Here is a 21,755-nt window from a genome sequence, read left to right as displayed (position 1 = left end):
CCTGATAGCGTGTACATGGGAGGGCCCAGCTGCTTGCTTCTTAAATCTGTAACCAGTTCCCATTAATGGTGCCTCAGTTTCCCCCTTGTAGCTTGAGAGCAACTACGTTTTTTGACTAAAATTGCATTTGCGAAACACACACTATTTTTAGGGTAAATAAGAAGTGAACAGGGAAGCAGATTAAATTTGTCTTGGATACCAATTATGTATTGAATTCACTGGCTTAGGAGGTTTCCAGGGGAATGAGCAATGTCTCCTTCAGCAGTGTATTTGTAAAGACAGGTTTTCATAACCAGCTTTTGTATGTATGTACAGACATGCAGGTACATGTTTTTTCAGCTTCCTGAAATCTGTAAAAACCTGTGAAGAATTAACAAAACTGGTGACATATGCACACCTTTTTTTTGTGAGAATAAAATTGCACTGGTTTCCTTTAAAAGCTGCTGGCTCTGGGTCCAGAGCGACCACTTGTGCTGAAGATAGTAGCTCATCTATCCCTCTCTGATGAGGTTAGAAATCAAGAATGTTTAAAAAAAATAAACAACAACATCCTGAGTTAGGACTTAACAAGTCTCAGATATTCTTCATTATCCCTAGCATTTAAAAACCTAACCACTGTGCATGCATAGGGCTGCAGAGAATGCCAGCACCCACAATAAAGGGAACCAGCCGAGGCTCTTGTTTTGCGGGGAAATGAGATTTTATTATCCTGACACGCTCTCTGCTGGCAAACACTTAGAAAACACATGCTAGGCCCTTTTTAGTATAGCTTCGCACTGGGATACTTGTAGAAGCATTACAGGCTAGTTTTCATCTGTGGGAGAAATAACATATTGAAATAAGGGATGCAAAATGACTGTTTTTGAGGCTTTGGAGATGCAGGAAACTAAAACCTTTGTGTGCTGCATTACCTGTTTTTGCTGGTAGTTGTTTGGTAACACTTTTGCAGTTTGTGTGTGAAATCACCACGGTGACCTGCTCCACCTTTCCAAGCTTGGCAGTGATACACTGCTGGGTTTGTATTTCCTGCAGGATGACCCTTGCTGCCTAAACGTTGTTGAGTTTGATCGGCTGCTGCGGGAGTCCCAGAAAGAAGTGCTGCGGCTGCAGAGACAGATTGCTCTGAAGAATTTCAAGGAGTGCCTGCGTTCCTCTAAAACCAGTTCAGGCAGCTCTTTGCCAAGTGCCACCACCTGCCTGGGAGCAACACTAAATACCTGCATCAAAGACTCACCTCTACCAAAGGAGGCCCGCTCGGGAGACCCAGTGCTAAGAGTGGAAGCACACAGGAAGGTGAGACAAGTGGGTCAGCAAGCTAAAAGTCTTGTGATTTCGTTACTGAGTTAATCAGTGTTCTCAGGAAGCTTGCAAAGAGCACATGAGCGCTGCAGTCAGCGTTGGCTGTGCTAGTTTTCAGAGTGGCCTGCCCAAGCACCAAGCGTCACCTAGCCAGGGGACGGTGGCCGCTGCCGGCAGCCCCCCCCCCCCTTCAGGGCTCCGTGGCGGTGGAGCAGAGAGCGCTTCAGCTCCGGGCCTTTGCCCCCCGGGCTTCGCCTCACGCCCAGGCCGCGCTGAGCAGGGCCCGGGCCGCCCCCCCGCGGCCGCAGTGGTACGGCCCGCTAAATCCCCGCCGCGCCGCGCCGCCGGCAGGTAAGGCCGGGCCTTCCGCGGCCACCCGCGCCGGGCCGGGGAGCGACGAACGGGGCCCGGGGCGGGCCCGGGGCTCCGCCGGGCAGCAGCTGCCCCGCGGCGCGGCCCGGTGCCGCTGGGCCGGGGCGGCCCGGCCCGGCGCGGCCCCTCTGCTGGGGCCTCCGCGGCGGGGCCCTGCTGCCCGCGGGCCCGCTGTGGGCAGCGGCGCTTCCTGGCGGCTGCGGGGGCGAGAGAGACGCTCCGCGGGCGAGGCCGGGGCCGGCAAACGGGCTCGGCCCGTCGGGGGGCCCGTGCCCGGGGCCGCGGCAGGAGGAGGCCGGGCCGAGCCGGGGATGGCAGCGCGGGGTCCTCCGCCACCTGGTGGATTTATCTGCTGGGGCTTCACCCGGTTGCTGATTGAATTTTTCAGTACCCGTAGTGTCCTGGGGCGGAATTTCGCGCCCGGAGTCTGTGTGAGGAGCGGCTGCTCTGAACTGCCAGCTGCTCGCGTGTATTGCCCCGCGGTTGTACTGAATGCACTGAATATTCATTTAGTGTTCATCTTTTCCAAGTGACTTGTGACCTTTCTCCTGTATTCCTCCAGCCACTATTTTGTTTCTGTACTGGTGGGTTCTAGCCTCTTTCATTACTCAGCGTTGATCATCTTTGTCTCCTTTCTTTGTACATTTTCTCTACTGTTTTTGTGCTGGGGGAAGCACTGCAGCATGCAGTATCCCAGACGTTGTCACTGATTTATAGAGTGACATATGGAGTTTTCTCTCCCTTTCCTAATACATCTCTTTGCCTTTTTGTGTAAGCTTTGCGTTCTATTAAAACATCATTTCTGTAACGCCACACTGTAATCTCCCAGTGTCATGAGACTCTTTTCACCGTTTGTGTCAATGCAGCATCAGTTCTTGGGCAGCACAGTTCCTGCTGCCGCTCCATTAGTCTTCCCATTTTTACCAAATATTTACCTGAGAGAAAACCTTCCCCCATCCTTTGGTGGCTTAGTGTCTGCAGAAACCTTTAAAAGGACTGTAGCAGAGTACCCAAGCAAACTGTACCTACTGATCCTCACCCATTTTATAGATTTGGGAGTGTAGGTGGAAGTTTTCTTTTTTATTTATTTTTTTATTTTTTTTATTTTTTAAGTATAGATTTGTTTGTTTTAAATACTTGCTTAATCTTTGTTTCCTATGGGTTTGCCAGGAACAGATGTCAAATGTGCTAGTCTCTTTTTTCCCAGATCACCACTGAAATACTTTTAAAACTTGATATTTTACCAGCAATTTTTATTAAGGCAGTGTCAGAGAAGTGAATCAGTACATGTCCTTACTCAGTTACTACTGAAATGAGAGATTCAGTTTATGCACTCTTGGTTGAATTTTGTCTAATCTTGGTGATTTGTTACTGTTTACTTTACTGGTCTCCACATTTCTTCTATCAGACAGTTCAGTTTGATACAGATCCTCAGTTCTGTTCCTCACAGTTTGAGTTTTCTGCCATGGTGAGCCCTCACCGCCTAAACTCTTCCGTGATGGGGATGGACGTACAGGCTTGTCTGTCTTTTTTTTTTTTTTTTGGTCCTGCTCTGCTGTTATCATCCTTGGACAGCCGTTCTGTACCTTGACGTTAAATTGATCCTCCAGATTCTGTCAGATTCTTCTCATGAGAGAGAACATGCATTTTATCCTTTCTCACATCTGCTCTTCATTTCTCTGATTCAGGGGAGTCTGTCCTCATTGTCAAAATATTTTCTCTCTCAAAAATAACAAGAAGACTAAGTCTGATAGCAGTAATTAACAGGGAGTAAGGAACTATTGCCAGTCTCACAGCTGAAACTGTAGCACAGAACACCCTGGGCTCAGTGGGCTGTGTTCATGTGGGCACAGTGGTGCAGCATTGAGAGTGAAGTTACCCCTTGGGGCAGTAATCCCAGTTACTGCAGTTAAAATAAATAATTTCACTCTTCTGTCTCTCTCCCTGGCACAGTGCATCAGGGCTGTATTCCATGACTTTTAAAGAACTTCCTCAGGATGTAAAGAACAAGCTTTGTTTCTAACTGTCATTGGAAAATCCCTTTTCTCTGTTTTCCTGCTGATTTCTCTACTTCTTTAGGGTTTAGAAGTGATGCTTATCTCTGTAAAGTCCAATCATAACTTAAGAGGGATTTCTCTCATTGACAGTGCCAGCTTAAACAGCCTCCTGTCCCCCACTGCATGTCCCCACTACCCCTTCAGTTGTACTGCTGCAGTGAAGTGTTAGGGACTAGAGAACAGATCAGAGTTAAAAATGGCCTAGCAAACACAGCCTTCCTTCCATCTTTTTCTGTAACCTGCATCAGTTTTCTGGTCCAGCTCTGTGTGGTATTGTGCAGAGCTGCCCTGGAACAGCTGAGGGAAGGGACCACAGCTAAATCACGGAACATGATTTAGGGGCAGGATTGCAGTGATGCCTCCTGGATGCCAAGGACAGAGCTTTCTAGACAGCCTACAACATTTTTAATTTACCTTATTGCTTGCTTCAAACATTCTGGTCATTTGCCAAAGCACGGATACTTCTGTGCCTGTTGTATGCTTGACTTAAACCAATACATCCTGGATGTCTCATCAGTTGTGCAGCCCCACCGTGCTGTCTCAATTGGCTCCGCCAATGTAGGTGCACACTGTGGATAGCTTCGAGGGTGGAAAGCAGCTTTTATCTGGTTATTTTTAACTGTTTTGCTGAACAGAATACTTACACCTGAATTCACTGAGCATCTTCCAGGCTCTGCCGTGAATGAGGTGGCACAGCTCGAAATCACAGCTCTCTTCATGGTGTGTGCCAGTCTCATTTACCAGTTGTCTGATATGGTGATGAGTCTGGGTTCTGCAGAAAAATAGCAGTATATAATAGCAGCCACAATAGCATGTGGCTGGGGGGATTGTCTTTGTTCTTGGGAGGAAATCAGGTCCAAGCAGGCAAATTTAATTTTCTATATTTTGTAGGTTGGCTGTAATTAGGAATTTCATCATTTTATTTATAATTTTAATGAGAAATGTTTACAAGCAAGCAGATTTGCTTTGTATATTTGTTTGTGAGAGGATGGCTTGTTAAGCATAGTGCATGTTACTGGTACAGTAGGTATCAAACCTTAGGTGATATCCACTAGCGTTTCTTGGGACGTCACTTCATTAAAGCTGATTAAAGTGCAATGTTTTCAGTTTGTGAGGAAGCAAAATTTTTGTGGGGGTGGGGAAAATATAGATTTGAAACTTAGTATGTGCCAGATAGTTTAAAAATAAAAATCTCAACATGTGGGTATCCCAGAGCTAAATATTAACTGAAAGCCTTTCAAGTTCCAAGTGAGACTGAGGGGTTTAGTTAGTTACCTTAGTCCCAAAGGACGGTTCCACTGGCAAAAATAATGTTTTTACAAAACATTTGAAGGCTTCTGAGTGCTGGGGCTTGTAAGGCACCATGGCCTGGGTAGAGGATCTCAGGATTTCCAGCCACTGGTTGGGTCTTGATCTGCCAGACCAATGTCACCCTTGTTCCAGGGGTGCTAATATCTGTGAGCCTTGCTGCGGGATGGTGGTTTCAGGATTTTTCCTATTTCAAGCACCAGCTCTGTAGCAGAAAATCTGAAAGCTTTGATAGCCCAGGCTTGTAGTCTCATAGTTTCCTGGGTTTCAGCAGTGGAGCCACGAATATAGTTGTATTTAAAACCAGAGTTTCAAGTCTGAAATAGATAAGAGACAGCAGGTGTAATGCTGGGATATTCTCTTAATAACTGACTATAAAGGGAGCTCAGACTTAATAGCATAGATCTGTCACAGATCCCTCAGACTGTAGATGCTCAAAGTGAAATGAGAAATTCCAGTTCTGATGGCAGACAGATGAAGGTTAGAGGCTGAGATGGAGTCACAAAGTCCTCCTGCTTCTTCACCGTACAAGTTGGATTTGATGATCGCAATCTCCTGTCCCTAAAACCATTTATCAAAAACAACTTTAAATTCAATATTTAAATGTTGCCCTCTTTCTTCAGTCTGCCTCACGCCTTACCCTCCTGTCAGGGATTACTCTGACCAGACAATGCCAGGTCAGATATCAGTTGAGAGTGAAAATTTAGAGGATTAAAGGTGTGTTTGTAGCCCAAATTAAAGGGTATTCCGTTAGAAACTTGTGCACAAAACAGGTAAAAAACAAACAAACAAACAAAAAGAAAACAGCTTAGAAATTCCTGAGGTGTGTAATAAAGTCGCTTGTGAAACTTTGTCACTAGGCCATAAATAATAGATTTTTTCCTGTGTTTATTAGTAGTTCTTCTGAAGTTGTTTTTGACTGATTTTCTTGTATTCTGAGATCTTCACTGATTTCTACTTTCTCAAGTTCATGAGGGTTTTGTCCTCCCATCTGACCATCTTCCTGCTGTGTTTATTGCTTTGGAGAAGGCCATGGAAGGTGTTGCTGATGCCTCTCATTGAAACTTCAGATGAGGCACGAAGGGGAGCTCAAACCTGAGAACTTCCTTGAATCCACCATTGCAGATGGGTGGTTTAGTCAAGCTGGTCTGAGTGGCACTGGGCTCCAGAACCTGTCCAACACGTCTCTCTGTGGTAGCTGACTGGTCCCTGATGTGACATCAACCTTTCTAATCATAAATTCTGGAGAAGGTCAGAAGTTTTCATGTGGGATGTTTCTGTCTTAGGTGGTACGGCCAGGAGAGCGTCTTCTCCCTTAGCACATGTGTTGTGAGGTGGGCTCTGTTCTCCTGAGCTCTCTGATATCTTGCTTGCTTTCCAGGTGGAACCAGGTGTGCTACCATTGGGCATTGCCTCTGAAGGACATGAAAATTTCCCTCCTAGAAATGCAATAACAGACCCAGAGAGCAGCCAACAGATTCAGCAGCTGGTGAGTTGTTGCCCTGTCTGTGGGTGCAAGAGGGGTCTGTGCGTATTGGCACTTCCCTTCCAGAATAAAACCAGTCTGGTTTTAGGTGAAGGAGTGCACTGCTTTCTTGTGGTTTTCACCCATAGGATCCAGGCAGAGGTTTGGGGGACTGAAGTCTTTTGTAGGCACAACCTGCAAAGGCTATCTCTGCATTGAGAGTGCTTCTGGGAGACATCTCCTGGTATTGTGCTGCATCTTATGTGAGCTGGTGGGGGAATGTATCAGACTAAAATGAGAGGAAACGATGCCAATAGATTCTGTGATATGTTTAGTTTAGTCTTATCTGAACTGGGAAACAGATGTGACTAACTTGGGACAGATGTTGTGAGGAATATGGCCCTTGTGAATTATTCTGGCAAACTAGGACAGTTCACAGTGAAGTTTAGCCATTCTTTTCTATCTGGGGAGCTAAGAGTGATTGCAAGTAACTATAGATAAAGGTACATAACCAGATGATGTCTGCTCTTTGTTAGATGTCAACTGGATTAGAAAAAGAGCTAGTTTAGCACAGCTGTTGTTTCAGGCTGCATATTCTGCACAACTCTTGTATTCTTGTTCCTCACATCTTGTCCTTCATCCTATCCTACACAAATAGGGACAATCTTTGCAGATGGGAAATAGAGCACTGTTTCCAGAAGTTGAAAGGGTTGAGAAAGAGAGGAGTAGCTGTTTTACTTAAAAAGTTTTTTGGTTTACAATGTTATTTGAAAAATCTCCCTAGGTTTATATATTATTTATGTTTGTAAAAAAGAGTTTTTTTTTAAGAAAATGGGAAAAGCTAATATAGCATTGGGTCTGAGAAGCAGAGCCTGAATTTCTTCTGCACTGTAAGAACATGGACTTAGTGATCTATTTATTCTTGTTTTGTACAGGAATTTGAACTCAAGAAAAAGCGCAAAAAATGTGAAAACCTTGAGCATGAAGTGAGGAAAAAACATAAAAGATGCAAAGAACTCGTAAGTGTTCTCATTGCCTAGTGTTGTGAATCTAATGGTAGAATAAGATTTTAGGTTGTTGTGTGGTTGTCTTGGGTTCTGTTTGTTTATTGCAGTAATGAGTTGCCAGTCATCTTCTTAAACGGTGTCAAATTCTGGGCTTCAGCCCTTGGAGCTGGAATTTTTTATTTAGTCTTTCAGCTAGTTGTGGGTTGGATAAAGCTACGTAAATCACTGGATGAAACTCCATAGCCTTTGCAAGTCTGGGGAGATGCTTTCTATTTTCACATGTACTCCAGGCAAGCATCAAAAATTTCTGCATCTTGAGAAAGTAATTGCACATAATTTTCTTGTGCTTCTTATTTTTTGGATGAAACCTTGCCTCTTTTCCATTTCATGGAGGTTTTGCAGGTCATATCACAGCATCCTGATTTCTCCCTTCTGTTTCTACCTTGCTGAGCAGCTCTGGTGGTATTAATGACTGCCACAATGTATAGTTTCGTCAAAGGGTGGTGACCCTTTGAATAGTTGTTTTGCCTCTTGCTCAGATGTCATTTCTACATGTCCATGATGCATAGCTCACTGTTTGGGTAAGTATGGAGTGTTTAGGGAATAAGATTGTTGTTATATGTTGTTAGCAGATTTTTGAGATCAAGAAGGGACCAAGTCACCTTGAAAGACTGGGATTGAGACTCTCCACTACAGGGATATCCAGAAAATGTGAAAATATTTCTTTAAAACTGTGTGGTGTGGGAATGTATGTATGTGCGTGTGTCTCTGTGGAGTCACTTGTAATTATGAAACTCTCAAATTCCTCTGATGCTGTAAGGGCTGTAGGTGGACTAGACTTGCATAACTCAGTAAGTGTCCATGGCTTCCTGCCTGCTCAGAGACATAAAATTCTTCTTCCTCTACTGAAATTTGTAGAGAAGACTGCAGTCTTGAACCAGCAGTGAAACTTGATGAATTGTCGGTAGAGATAGAGTTCTAGACAGAAGTAGACAAGGAAATGTCTTTCTTATTCTGAGATTTGAGGCTATATAAATGAGAAAAGCAACTTATGAGACCATCTGAGATGAGGCTGGTATCTGCCTGAGCAGTGCTGCACACTGTTACCTTCCACTGCTCAAGCAGTATCCTGCCAGCATCCTGAACCATCAGTCAACAGGAACAGTGGAGTCATGCAGAAAAAGGTGGGGGAGTTAGTCTGAGGACCTTGGAATGGTAACACCTGCTGTTTCTGGACAGGAGATCCAGCTGCAGGAGATACAGAGTGAAAATGCACGACTGGCTGAAGAGAACTTGCAGCTGAATGAGAAGGCTGGATGGGCAGGACAGGTAAAAAGCAGTATTTTTGTTTGTCAGATGGAGCATTACCTTCCGTAAAACTTTCTGAGATGAACTAAGAGTCATCATGTTGCCACCGTGCATAGGTCTTCCAACATATTTAACAATTGTTTGTTCTAATTGGAAGCATTTTTCTTTACTTGGTAATCTGCATTGCAAGTGGTCATCAAGCCATAGTGTGCTACAGAAACAAAATACATTACTGGAACTTCCTATAGTAAGTGGAGGAGGTAAATGCAGTTTCAGCAGGTTATTGTGTCTTTCTGCACAGTTCTCTGTGGTTAATCCCACTATATAGAATTAAAAAAAAAAAAAAAAAAAAGCTCTCAGAGCTTGTGTGTTTTGTTTGTATCTCTTCAGTAAATAACCTCTTCTTATCCCAATTCCTTCCCCCCTGCTAAAGAGAACCTAGTAGGAGAAATGGCATGTGCGTGTAAATACGGCAGTATTTGTTCTGAATGGAAGACAGAGGGAGAGGAGGTTGATTTTGGTGTTACAAGTAAGAAGCAGGTCTGTAAAATAGCGTACTATGGAAATAAATTGTCCTCCATTCTTCATACAACAAATACCTATGGCTGTATGTGCTAATTGCCAATCCTTTCTCTTCAGGTTGAATCTGAGAATGCTGACCTGAAGTTGCAGGTTGTTTTGGTTACTAAGGAACGGGATTCAGTAATTCAGACAAATCAAGGACTTCAAACCAAGCTGGAGAATCTAGAGCAGGTGTTGAAGGTCAGTAGGCTGGAAGGACTGTCCAGATGCTTAGTGCTGTTTTTGGATGGCACAGGTTGTCTCTTCGCTTTTTTTTTTTTTTTTTTTTTTGGTCTGTTCTTTAGATTTGGTGCTTCTGCTGGGGGTTCTGCCATGCAGGATCCTGTGACATGGCCTTCCGAAGGGAGCAGAGGGACGTGGGAAAGGCTGCTGCAGGGATTTGGGTGGAAGGGGAAAATAAGGTGGTCATCACTGATTTTAGGATTCTCTTTGTGTTGCTCTGGCTTGTGGCAAGAATTTCTTACTTTCTCCTCTGTTTAATGATGTGAGATACAGACCATGTTTTGACTCCATGGCTCATGGCAGGACACAGGACATTATTTCAGTAACATTGCCCTTAAACTGTCTGTGAATTGTTCTGCAGCACATGAGAGATGTGGCTGAGCGAAGGCAGCAGCTGGAAGCCGAACACAAGGAAGCGCTGCTAGTCCTGCAGGAGAAACAAGAGGAAGTCAGACGGTTACAGCAGGTATGCAGTGTGTGAGGGATCAGACATCTTATTCTATGAATTCCCAGAAGAGCTGGGACTCCTGCACCTTGTTGCTTGGAGGAGCAATGTATGGAGGAGCTATATGTGAATCTACTAAAGTAACCCAGGGAAGAGTCTCTGTGTTTAGGTGAACTCTGGTACCTGAGCAAATTGAGGGGCTTTTCTCATGAATGATCTCCCACAGCTGTTTGTCCATAGACCAAAGATGCCTTCAGTCTATAATATGTCTTAAAGCTATAATAGTGTCTGTCAGGGTGATGATGATAGTAGAAGTGAGTTTAGGTAGACTGCTTTCTTATTTACTCTGTCTCTTTTCTTAGGCACAGGCAGAGGCAAAAAGGGAACATGAAGGAGCAGTACAGCTTCTAGAGGTAAGACAAAATAAAACAAGCTGATTTAGTGGCTGCAGAGTTGGTATCTTTTGTTCTTAATGTCATTTTTCTTGATGCCCTGGATTGTATTAGTTCTTGAGCAAAATGTGATAAAGTATTGACTTGACACAAAATGTTACTGCTGTATATAATTATTGGTTGTGCTGGCAGAGTGTAGTCACTGAGATGAGAGTTTTGTGTGGTTAAATCCTAACTTGTTCAGTCCTCAAATAGGTTATTTCATTCAGATCGTGCCCAGCAACTCTTTCAGGGGTGCATTAAGTAACCAACCTCAGATCTGCCTGCTCCATTTCCAGGGTCATCTGCAGGGAGGAGGAATACTTGTGTCCATGTTATTTGATATATTTTTTTTGTGTGTATAGGTTGAATTGTGTCCTTTGCCTGAAGATAATGAGTGATGACGTTTGAGGCAGTGCCCTTGTCCCATTTGCTAGTCTGAGACCAGTTGTGTGAGTGCTGTGACATCTGCGCAGAATGTGCTTTGCCATGGTGGCAGACAGCTTAATGATGCAGGCTGGCAAATGGGATGAACACTGTTTTGGTTTTGATTTGCACTGTCGCAGTGGTTAAGATGACTTAGGAGAAAACCTTGGCTGTGGATTCCTGGAACTGCAAATGCAAAGCACTAAACCCTGAAACCTGATGTGGTAATTTGGTGGCTGCCTGAGAGTGGGGCTAGGTGTGAAGGCACATGGAGCAGCTTCTGCTCTGTCTGTCCACTGAGGCTTTCTGAGTACTAAAATATCTGAGCAGAGTGCCTCGTTGTACACCTGGACATTGAGATCTCTTATTAATGAGGCTGTGGCCATGTCTATAATGGTGACATACATGTACAGTCGGAGATGGCAGCCTGAATTGCCTATGTTGACCAGTGTGCAACATCTCCGTGGTTGTTAGGAGCCCAGAAGAATTGAGCAAGATGGTAAGTTTTCTTTATCCATAAGATTGTTCCATGTCTGTAAATGGCATCTCCTCTGAGTGGGCATGAGCTGTATCTGAACTGGAGATCCTAAGAGTGCTGGGCTCCTAACCAGATGGCACTGAAATTGTTGCAAGATGGGTGAATATTGAAGGGAAGTGATGTTATATGTTGTCCCATTTCCATGTTCTTTCTGGGACGTCTGCAGAGACAGGCTGCAGAGACAGGATCAGGGTTGGTATGTATGCTACTCTTACATCAGTTGGTATTTAGCTGACTTCTTAGCAGCCATTACAGCAAGGGAGGTTTGATACTTGGCAAATGTTTTCTGAACTAATTCATCGAAGGATTGGAGCAGCTTCTCAGGTTTAAAATAGACAGACATCTACCCATGTTGGGGAAAAAGGGAGCAGTTGTTTTTTTCTGTTTGAGTAGCTGGTCATGCTGTTCCACAAGGGCCTCATCAGTTCTTGCTTTCATATTTCTGGTACAGAATTACTTTATAAGTCAGTGATACCAGGTGGCAAAAAGAGAGAGAAATTGTCATTGAAAGCTAGTTTAATGTGGAGCAACAGTTGTTTAAACAACTGAACTATAATCATAGTCCTTCCAGAATATCAGTGTAGGGGCTAGATATGGGGTTGGGATTACTTAACACCTCATATTGTCATTTTAGATGTGTTTGGATTGCTTTTTGATGTAATATTAATGGAGAATGGGTGTGGTCCATTCCTATTTTGGAAGAGTTCAGTCAGGTGGTTGTCCTAAGTGGAGTCTTCCTCTTTGGAGATGTTCAAAACCCAAGGAGACTGGGTTGTCAGCAGCCTACTTTAGCTGACTCTGCTTTGAGCTGAGGGGATTGGACTAGATGATCTCCAGAGCTGCCTTCCATCTTCAACTACTGTGTAGCTCTGTAATAGGGAAGTGATGGGGATAAGTAGAGGTATGGGGTCATTTCTGTGTGAGGAAATGCTATGCACAGAATGACCAACTCTGCTTAGAAAGAAAACCTTAGGGGGTCACGGTGACGAAGGAATTTAGTAGTTTTTCTGATGTGCATGGGACAAAGTGTCAACTGCCTTTTGTACTTCATTGATACCAAAGGCAACAGCCTGCTTTCAAGTATCCAGTGCAGAAATTTGTAGGGAAATGCAGTAAACCTGGCTCAAATTGGCTTGTTTTCCCTGACTTAGGAGCAGGGTGCATGACTGAGCAGTCTGTCTGCTGCTTGAAATTGTGTCAAAGCCACATTCTGAACTGGGCTTTGATTCCCAGCACTCCTTGGTCTCAGACCTGGGGAGTCTGTGCACAAACAATCCATTGTGTGGTAGGTAGGGATGGTTGCAATGTGCTGGGAAAAGAAAGCTTGAAATTTAGCACTTAAACTCATTTGTTCAGATCTTACTGTGATTTGGAGGCCCTCAAAATGTGCATGGCTACCTTGTTCATGCAATTGGTATTGGGGATTTGGCTTTTGTTCAGCAAGCAGATGATTGCATAGAGGTGGGGATTTCTGTATGGGACAAGATGGACACAAAGTTGGTGAGAAACAAATCTCATTCAAACTGAGGGTAGGGTTATCTTTGCAGGTTGTTAATTTTTGGCTAGTGTAACTGCTGATTTGGTTTTATATCTCTTTTTGCTTTTCTCCTTGCTACCAGAGTACTTTGGATTGCATGCAGGTACTACAATAATCCTGTCAAGCAGGACATTTTTCTCCTCTGTCCTGGCTTTGACAGTTGCTTGATATTTCTGTTTTAACTATACTCTGGAAAAGATTGCAAGAGTGTCACCTTTAAGAAATAAATATAATTAAAGAAGCTGCCACTAGGAGTTTGATAGAGCAGCTGCTTTTCTGTTTAAATGCTTTGCTTTCTCAACCAATTAGAATTTTGAGCTTTTATTGGACTTTTCCATATCTTTCAAATTTGTCCAACTGTGCACCTTCTCCATACATCACATACAAGGTCCTTGTCTTTGACCTTGTATGTCAACACAAGACAAGGTCTTTGGGCAACTACTTGCAGTCCAAGAGGAAGGCATTTCCTTCAAAACCAAAAGCAATGGCAACAACATTGCAAGCGAAAGAGTCATAAAGAATAATACCTGCTGGCTTTGTAATTGGTTGGAAGACAGGAAGCAGAGATTGTGAATAGTAATTTTTACAGAAGAGGTAGTAATTAGTGAAGTATTATAGTCTGGGAGCTGTGCTGGTTGGCCTATTGACAAAAGATTTGGAATAAGGGTTTCTACTGAAGTGATGGAGTTTGTACCTGACAGAGAACAGATTTTGGCAGTCACCTTCAAATCTGACTGCAAAAATCAGTGAGAAGGTCTCGTGGGTAGTGGGGAGATCAATGACAGCACTGATTGGGCAAAGGTATGCCCATGGAGGAGACGCAGCCATTACCAAAAATGTGCAGCATGGGCTCTCAGTTACCAGTTGTGACAGGAAAGGCAGATTTTGAAGCATCTCTTTTATAAATAAAATGTCATCTCTCTTCATAGTACTGGTCTTAAAGGCAAATACAGTGTTGGGAACTTTTAGAAAGGGAATTATTTTCTTTTCCGAAGAAAGCCTGAGGACATCAGGGTATGCCCACTTTCTGTAGAAGTAGCACCCACATCTATGTGGAGTTACAGATTTTCCTTTAATCCCAATGTTAAGTTTGGAGTTAGTCCTGCTTTGAGCAAGAGGTTGGACTGCAAACCTCCAGAGTCCTCTTACACCTAAATCATGATTCTCTGATCCCCAAAACAGGTAGCAGAAGATATGGAGAAAGGTAGCAAAGGATGTCTGGATGGGGGAACATCCTTTGCAGGAGGAGAATTGTAACAAAGCAGCCAAAGAGAGTATCTAAGAGGACAGGGCTGAGCTGGTAGTGGTTAGGTCTAGCTCAGTGAGGGAAATTGTTTCCTGAAATTGGTGGTCAGTTCCTGAATTGGTCAACGTGATCCCTCCAAGCACTGCTCCCTGCTCTTGCAGCCTTTTCTGGTAATCCCACTATTCAGTCTCAGGTTGGTGTGTGGCTCATCTTTCTTCCCCTTTTGGGATAAGCATAGATGCATAGACACAAAAGACTTCTGTCTCTTCTGTGTCTGGGGCTTGGTTCTTGCTCGTTCTCTGCAGCTCTTGACCTTGTCCATGGGTTCCTCTTCCTTATCCCGCAGCTTCCTAGCACTGCCCTGGAAACATGCTGCTTGCCTAGCTACATGCGAACCTCTGTGAGTAGCCTGCTAAGAGGCATTTACATGTATTGTGTTGCGGAGGAATCCTGTACAACATGACCTCAGTGACAGGGGGTTGACTGAGCAAGCAGAGAATTGCAGACGCTTCTGAAAGTTGCTTGTGGCGTGTAATAATCTCTTTCATTACAGGGACAGTTACTCCTTGCCACACTTCAGACTTCACCAGGCTTCACTTGAAGACTGAGAATTCCTAGCTACTAGACAGGAAACAAATTATAAAACTGACAAGTTTAAAACACGTGTTTTATTCTAAAATAAAAATGAATGTACACTTGGAAATTGGTAAGGAGTGGGACAGAAAGATTTTGCAGTACTCTGAGACCAGAAAGAAAGATTTATCCAGGTCAAAACTGTTACTTTTAGAGCTTCTTAGAAACAGACTTTCTGTCTCCTAGAGCATTTCAAAAGCATGATTTAATTTTTGAGTTGGAAGGAGAAAAAGACATTTCAAAAATGTTTCATAGAATGGAAAATTTTGAAGAGATTGATTGAGCAAATGTCACCTCGCACAGAGCCTGTGCCTCAGCCAGATGCACTGATGCCAAATGAAATATCTTCTGCGTGATCTCAGTTGAAGAATTTGTGATGAGAAATTTGCATCTAGCACCAATACTGTGTGTCTTCTTATTACTTGAAGGGCGTGAGCAAGGTCTACACAGGAAAACTGTCTAGGAAGCCACACTAAGCTTCTACATGGTGGCAAGAGAGAGGAGAGAGAAAGGAGCAGTTGTGTTCTCCTGGGAATATGCCTGCAGCTAGGGAGGGTGTGGGAATGTGTAAGGACAGCCAAGACTTGGCAATATTTTGGAATGGGAAGATATAGAGATGGTAGAAAGAGAACACTATAAAAAAGATAAAAATGCTTACCTAGCAGTGTAGTCTTAAGCTGAAGGAATGAGTATTTCTCATACTTTGCACAGTATTTCCCCAATGTTCCCCTGCATATCATCCCGTTGAGATGCAGCTTTCTTGTACTCAGCATGCATTTTCATGGAGCAAGTCATCCCTATAGGACCTGGTGGCAAACCCTGTGGGCTGCCGGCATCACGCCAACATTCTGCAGCACGGGCCACGGTGATAGTGCTCTGTGCCCTTCCTAGTGTCTGGAAGTCATGCCCAGAACAGCTTGTGGGGAGGCCGTGGTAAGGTTGTGGGAGCTTCCTGGAGCTTCTGGGGTGATGGAGGACATAGAGCACTGGGAGAGCAATTCCTTTTGCAGACATGATATTAATGCCCTAAGAAACGTGCAAAGCTATCTCAGCCTTTTTCTTTCCAAAACTTACTTATCTTTGACTCATCACATCCTTTCTTGTGCAAGTCTTGGATAGGACATTAATGTTCAAACTCAACATTTCAGGGATAATTCCTAATTGATCTTGTAGTCAGTCTCCTAATAGATAAGGAGTCTCAGGTTTTCGAAGACACTCTAGGTGCAGAGCTTCCAATTGCTATTGACCATTCCTGGGCAGGGCATACAGTTAGGTCTTTGCAGTCTGAGACCCACTCAGTTTCTGAAGAGTTGTAGCAAAGACAAATGCTATTTGGAGCCTCAGTGATGATTTTAATGTAGGTTTGTGCCTCATCTTGTGTCTCTCCTGTCAGGCCCGGGTGAAAGATCTAGAAGACCAGTGCCGCAATCAAACAGAGCAGTTCAGCCTCCTGTCTCAGGAACTCAAACAATTCCGACTTCAAACAGGAAAAATTGACCTTCTCACCTCTACACTGGTGACTTCTGAGCTTCCTCTTGCACTGTGCAGCTCTAGCCCACAGCTCCACTGGGAGAAAGGTAATTGCTGGAGATGCCTGGCCTGTGGTTGTTTTGATAAATGTGTCATTATTTGTGTAAGTGGAAAGGTGTAAAGAAAATAATGCAAATGTGTTTTGGGGATCTCGGTCTGTATCAGCTCTTGGGATCTCAGTCTGTATCTCTCTTTCTCTCGTAAATAACCAAAATTCATTTTGTAGTCACGGAGACAACTTGGTGCTTCTCTGACCAAATAGAGTGCAGGGTGCCCAGTCTGTTGCACGGTTAAATGAATTGCACTTACTGAGACATGAGCTGCTCTAAAGGGTGTTTGCTCACTGTGATACTCACTTTTGATCTTGTATTCTGACTGCGGCTAAAAGTAATGGATAGGTTATTTTATTGCAGATTCAACTGGTCCTGCATTGCTTACTCATCAAAGCACAAAGAAGGTTCACAATGAAGAGACTGATGAGTTGGAGTCATCACAGCGGGTTCCTGATGCTGCTGTTGGCTCCCCAGTTTCTGCTACTGGTTCTCAGAAACAAGCCAAAAAAGTTGAATCTCAGTCGAGCTCTTCAAAATCAGAATCCATGCAGAACAGTCCAAAATCCTGCCCAACTCCAGAGGTCAGTATGGGAGTCCCCTCTCGGACCTGTCCTTTCTAAGCCAAGAAATGCATTGCAGAGAGCCCTGTATTTCCTGGTGTTGCATTTGTTCCCTCTGGCTGACTGAAGAAAACTGTAGCAAAATGAGAAAACCCGTAGGAAGGTCTTGGATGCCCATGTCTGCAGTGCTCATTTGTACATATTACTGCAGTTTAGGAAGGAATCAACTGACTAGACAGAGTACTGTGGGCTTGGAGAAGGAGGCAAGTGGGGAGGTCGTATGGTAAGAAGTGTGGGGAAGCTCTGGTTAAGCCTCAGCCATGGTTGCAAGCATAAAGTTTACAGACTGTTACTTTCAGCATGCTGAGGGACTATGCCCAAACTATTTTTGTCCCTAAGCTGTAAATGAGGGACTCAAGCTTCTTTGCTTGTTCTCTTAGGAGTACTAGTTTTACTTGTTCTAATACACCATGATACATAATACACCAAGATACTGAGTTTGTGCTAGCAAAGAGGTGAAGTTAATAGGCTTTGCCTATTTGTGTCACCAAGATACCATAGATGGCGGTTTCTTCTCTTCCCCAGGAGCTCTTATGTAGTATTACAGGGTTCATTTAAGCAGTCTTTCATACTCACTGATACGACAATTTAGGGTAAGCTAGTGTTGTGAGTGGGGCTGGGTGTGATGGTGTAGGAGGCAGCTCTTGGTCTCTTGGTTCACTGATGTTTACTGAACGGCTAAAACTTTGGAGGCTACATGGAGCGCCACATTATACATGTGGAGGATGTTAAAGTCTTGAGCTACAGAGCCCATTAAGTTGGTGTGCCAAGCAGTGCCCACCACTGTGTAAGGTCTGAGAAGTTGTCATCTTTAGTAATAAAGTGATGGTCACACCTAGAAAGGAACATATATCTGACTACTATCAGTTCTGTGGTGGGAGAAATTACTATTGTTCAGTGTAATTACTGTTCAATGTCTCCCAAAACATCTTCATAGACAAGTTCAGGAAGTGCAGCCTAGATGAGTGGACAGTGAAGCGGATTAACAATTGGCTGGATGGCAGAGCTCAGAGGGTTGCGCTCAGTGGTGCAGTCTAGTTGGAGACCTGTAGCTAGTGGTGTCCCCCAGGGGTCAGTACTGGGTCCAGTGCTGTTCAACTTGCCCATCAGCAAGTTCCTTTGTCCTGGATAAAGGAACGGAGGGCACCCTCAGCAGGTTTGCAGATTACACAAAGCTGGGAGGAGTGGCTGATACCCCAGAGGGCTGTGCTGCCATTCAGAGGGACCTCAACAGGCTGGAGGGCTGGGCCAAGAGGAACCTCATGAAGTTCAATGAGGGCATGTGCAGGGCCCTGCACCTAGGGAGGAATAACCCCAAGCACCAGCACAGGCTGGGGGCTGACCTGCTGGAGAGCAGCTCTGCAGAGAGGGACCTGGGAGTCCTGGTGGACAGCAGGCTGACTGGGAGGCAGTAATGTGCCCTTGTGGCCAAGAAGGCTGAGGGGATGCTGGGCTGCATTCAGAAGCGTGTTGCCAGCAGGTCAAGGGAGGTGATCCTGTCCTTCTGCTCAGCCCTGGTGAGGCCACACGTGGAGTGTTGTGCCCAGTTCTGGGCTCCCCAGTACTGGAGGGACGTAGAAGTACCAGAGCTCAGAGGAGGGCTATGAAGGTGATTAGAGGACTGGAGCATCTGTCATACAAGGACAGGCTGAGAGAACTGGGTCTGTTTAGCATGGAGAAGAGGAGACTGAGGGGAGACCTCATCAATGTGTATAAATATCTGAGGGGAGGGTGTCAAGAGGATGGAGCCGGTCTCTTTTCAATTGTGCCCAGTGACAGGACGAGAGGCAACAGGCACAAACTGAAGCACAGGAGGTTCTGGCTCTATATGAGGGGGCACATCTTTACTGGGAGGGTGACAGAGCACTGGGACAGGTTGCCCAGGGAGACTGTGGAGTCTCCTTCTCTGGAGACATTCAAAACCCACCTGGATGCCATTACCATTTGTATTTCGTACAGGGTCACAGAGATAGGAGGAAGTGAATTTACTGCATTGGAGATATGTACAGTGGAAGGGACTTCCAGAATTTCAAGTCTAATTTCCTACTCATAGTGGGACTGCCCACCAACACTGGCTCAGTGAGGCCATGGCTTTACCTAGCTGAGGCTTCAGCAATGGGAGATCCACCAGCTCTGTGGAAACCTCTCCCAAGGTTGCATCACCTGCCTGGGCAAGGAGTTTTTGCAATGTTTTGCAACCATTGAAACTGCAGCTTGGAGCTGTCATTCTTAGTACTACCTTTTCACCCTAAAAATCATTCTTCCAGACCAATCCTTAGCCCAAACTGGCCAAACTCACCACATACATCTGCTTAGAGGACTTGTTCACTACTGTTGGTACCTTTCGAGTATTCCTTCATTCTGATTTTGACCATATCTAATCCTTCATCTTTAATGTTTTTTTTTTTTAGGTGGACACAGCGAGTGAAATGGAAGAACTGGATGTTGACAGCATCTCTCTAATGCCAGAGACAGGTAGCCAAGGCCCTGCAAAGCTCCAGGTCTTCCTGGCTCGATACAGGTAACGTGTCACCTCATTAAGGTTAGACAGGTTATCTCACACTTGCCTAGTTTACCCTGATCTATGACATGAACCACTGTTAAGGATAGCTGTCAGGTTCAACCATGTACCTGACTCATCTGTTGGACTTTTTTTTGGTGACTTGCATTTCTTCCACATGCAAAGCCTGTGCATTCAGCATAACAAAAATATAGCAAGCTCGTTAGCTATTCAGCAAGCAGCACTGGTTGAAATTTTTCTTTTGAAAATGATTTTGGATGGAAAATTGAGTTCTGAATTGACCCATTCCTTGGTCTGATTTTTAGAGAATTGTGTAGCCTTCTCCAAGAAAATCTTATTCCAACAATTAAGAAAACTTCAGCACAGAATTCCTGAATTGAATTTTGGCTGAAATCTTTATGGTTGTTACTAAAAACAATGTAATACTGAAGAAGGAAAGAATAACACCAGATTTTCCAGTTCATTTTTGCTGTCCATTGAGTTGCTATGGTCAAAGCCAAGTCCCTCTTTTCAGTTCCAAGAATGTTGGCATATGATTCAGCTTTTAGACTGTGGACTGGAAGGAGAAGAACTGGGATGATTCTACACTTGTTAGGAGTAGATCAAATATGACCTGTGTGTTCATGTCCTATGAGGTCTTGCTCAGCTCAGAAAGGATAGCATTGCTACAGCATGCTGGAAACCATTATAATGACTGAAGAGCAGAAATTGGCAGTAGATTCTTACAAGTTTCTTTATGAGGCTTTTTCCTCTACTAGGCTCTCTGATCGGCTTGTGGGTAGGTAACTTAGAACTATCTGGAGCCCAAATACTATCACCAATGCATTTATTTAACAATTTAATGTACTTTTGGACTGCCATTTAAAATGTGGAGTTACAGCACTGGGAGTTGGTTCTTGACAACTTGGATCCTAAGGACTGGGTAATTACGAAGGCTAGAAACCTTTTTTTCATTCGTATATAACATTCTGCACAAATCAGCTCATTCTTAGGGTTTGAAACATGGGAATTTTGAGATTCTTTGCTGTGCTTATCCCCGACAGTTGTATGGCTGGTAAAGCATGCTTTACATGTTTGAGGAGCTTTGATTCGAAGCAGTTATGTGCATGAAATGTAGAGAACTGTACATAAGAGTTAAGAGTGCAGGTGAATCTAAGGATGTCTAATTCAAAAATGCAGAATCCTAAAACTTATTCAGTTGATATCATCTGGAGAACAGCAGGCACTCAGGTAAATCAAATCTTTTTAAAACACTTTCTTGAGTCACTCTGATCTGTTACTTCAGAAGTCAAAAGACATCTCTTCTGCCACTCAACAAAGCACTCCTAGCTGCTATTTGAACATGGAGCAATATAATGTTGGTTATATAGAAAAGCATAAGCTGGAGGCTTGACCTTTGTGGAATTTGCTGCTTACAAAAGGTGGGTGCAGCTAAAATGTAAGCTGTTCTAACAGCATAGCTTGAAGGTGTTGCTATGAAAGTTGCTGTATGAAGTAAGGTTTTGTTTTGTGACTATTTCAGCTACAATCCATTTGATGGACCTAATGAAAATCCAGAGGCAGAACTTCCACTGACCGCTGGAGAGTATATTTACATCTATGGAGACATGGATGAAGATGGCTTCTTTGAAGGTGTGTTCTAGTGGCAGTGGAATGTGACTGAACTGCTGTGGAGATTTGATCCCATAAAAAAAAAATAAATTAGTGAATCTTAAAAGCTCAAGATAAATGTTTCCTGTCCAAAGCCAGTTTGCTAGTGGGAAGAGCAGGTTCTGTTGGAAAAGAGTTTATTTGCATCATGATTAACGTCTAAAATGTGAAATCCTGGTCTGGTGAATTCAGTGAGAGTTTTGCCATTACTTTCCATGGAGAGGACCAAGTTTAACCTATGGGTGCCTTCTGCAGGTGGTCTCTTATCCTCTTTCCAGTGTCTGCCTACTGAGCCAGGGACCACAGGCAGTTGATAGTCTTGATCACCTCTTGCTCTTTTGGGCATTGTAAGGTGTAAGCTAAGCAGTCTAAACCACAGTCTTTATACTGTTTGGTGTTATACAGTGTGCTTCTCTTTTGGCACCTTTGAAACCATGGTTCTTGTTGACTAATGGGTGGATGGAATTGAAACAAAGAATTCTGGACTGTAAATTGTAGTGAAATT

The 21,755-nt window shown here is 44.0% G+C and overlaps 1 protein-coding gene across 1 annotated transcript in view; it reads left to right on the top strand.

The window, feature by feature from the left end:
* The window catches only part of TSPOAP1 (TSPO associated protein 1), a gene marked incomplete at its 5' end in the record, with an annotated part of 68,629 nt that overhangs the window by 18,836 nt on the left and 28,038 nt on the right, over positions 1-21,755 (top strand). Inside the window, 12 exons of the mRNA XM_084299921.1 lie at positions 1,033-1,293; positions 6,418-6,525; positions 7,437-7,520; positions 8,748-8,837; positions 9,456-9,578; positions 9,982-10,086; positions 10,428-10,478; positions 13,080-13,100; positions 16,270-16,453; positions 16,820-17,040; positions 19,491-19,600; positions 21,123-21,232. Of these exons, the coding sequence (XP_084156047.1) occupies positions 1,033-1,293; positions 6,418-6,525; positions 7,437-7,520; positions 8,748-8,837; positions 9,456-9,578; positions 9,982-10,086; positions 10,428-10,478; positions 13,080-13,100; positions 16,270-16,453; positions 16,820-17,040; positions 19,491-19,600; positions 21,123-21,232 (1,468 nt within the window). The remainder of the gene's footprint in view (positions 1-1,032; positions 1,294-6,417; positions 6,526-7,436; positions 7,521-8,747; positions 8,838-9,455; positions 9,579-9,981; positions 10,087-10,427; positions 10,479-13,079; positions 13,101-16,269; positions 16,454-16,819; positions 17,041-19,490; positions 19,601-21,122; positions 21,233-21,755) is intronic.

This window comes from Netta rufina (assembly GCF_964035555.1).
Source record: "Netta rufina genome assembly, chromosome: 21".
Taxonomy (NCBI): domain Eukaryota; kingdom Metazoa; phylum Chordata; class Aves; order Anseriformes; family Anatidae; genus Netta; species Netta rufina.
Note: the sequence above shows the minus strand (reverse complement) of the source record. Positions and strands in the feature narration are given on the sequence as shown.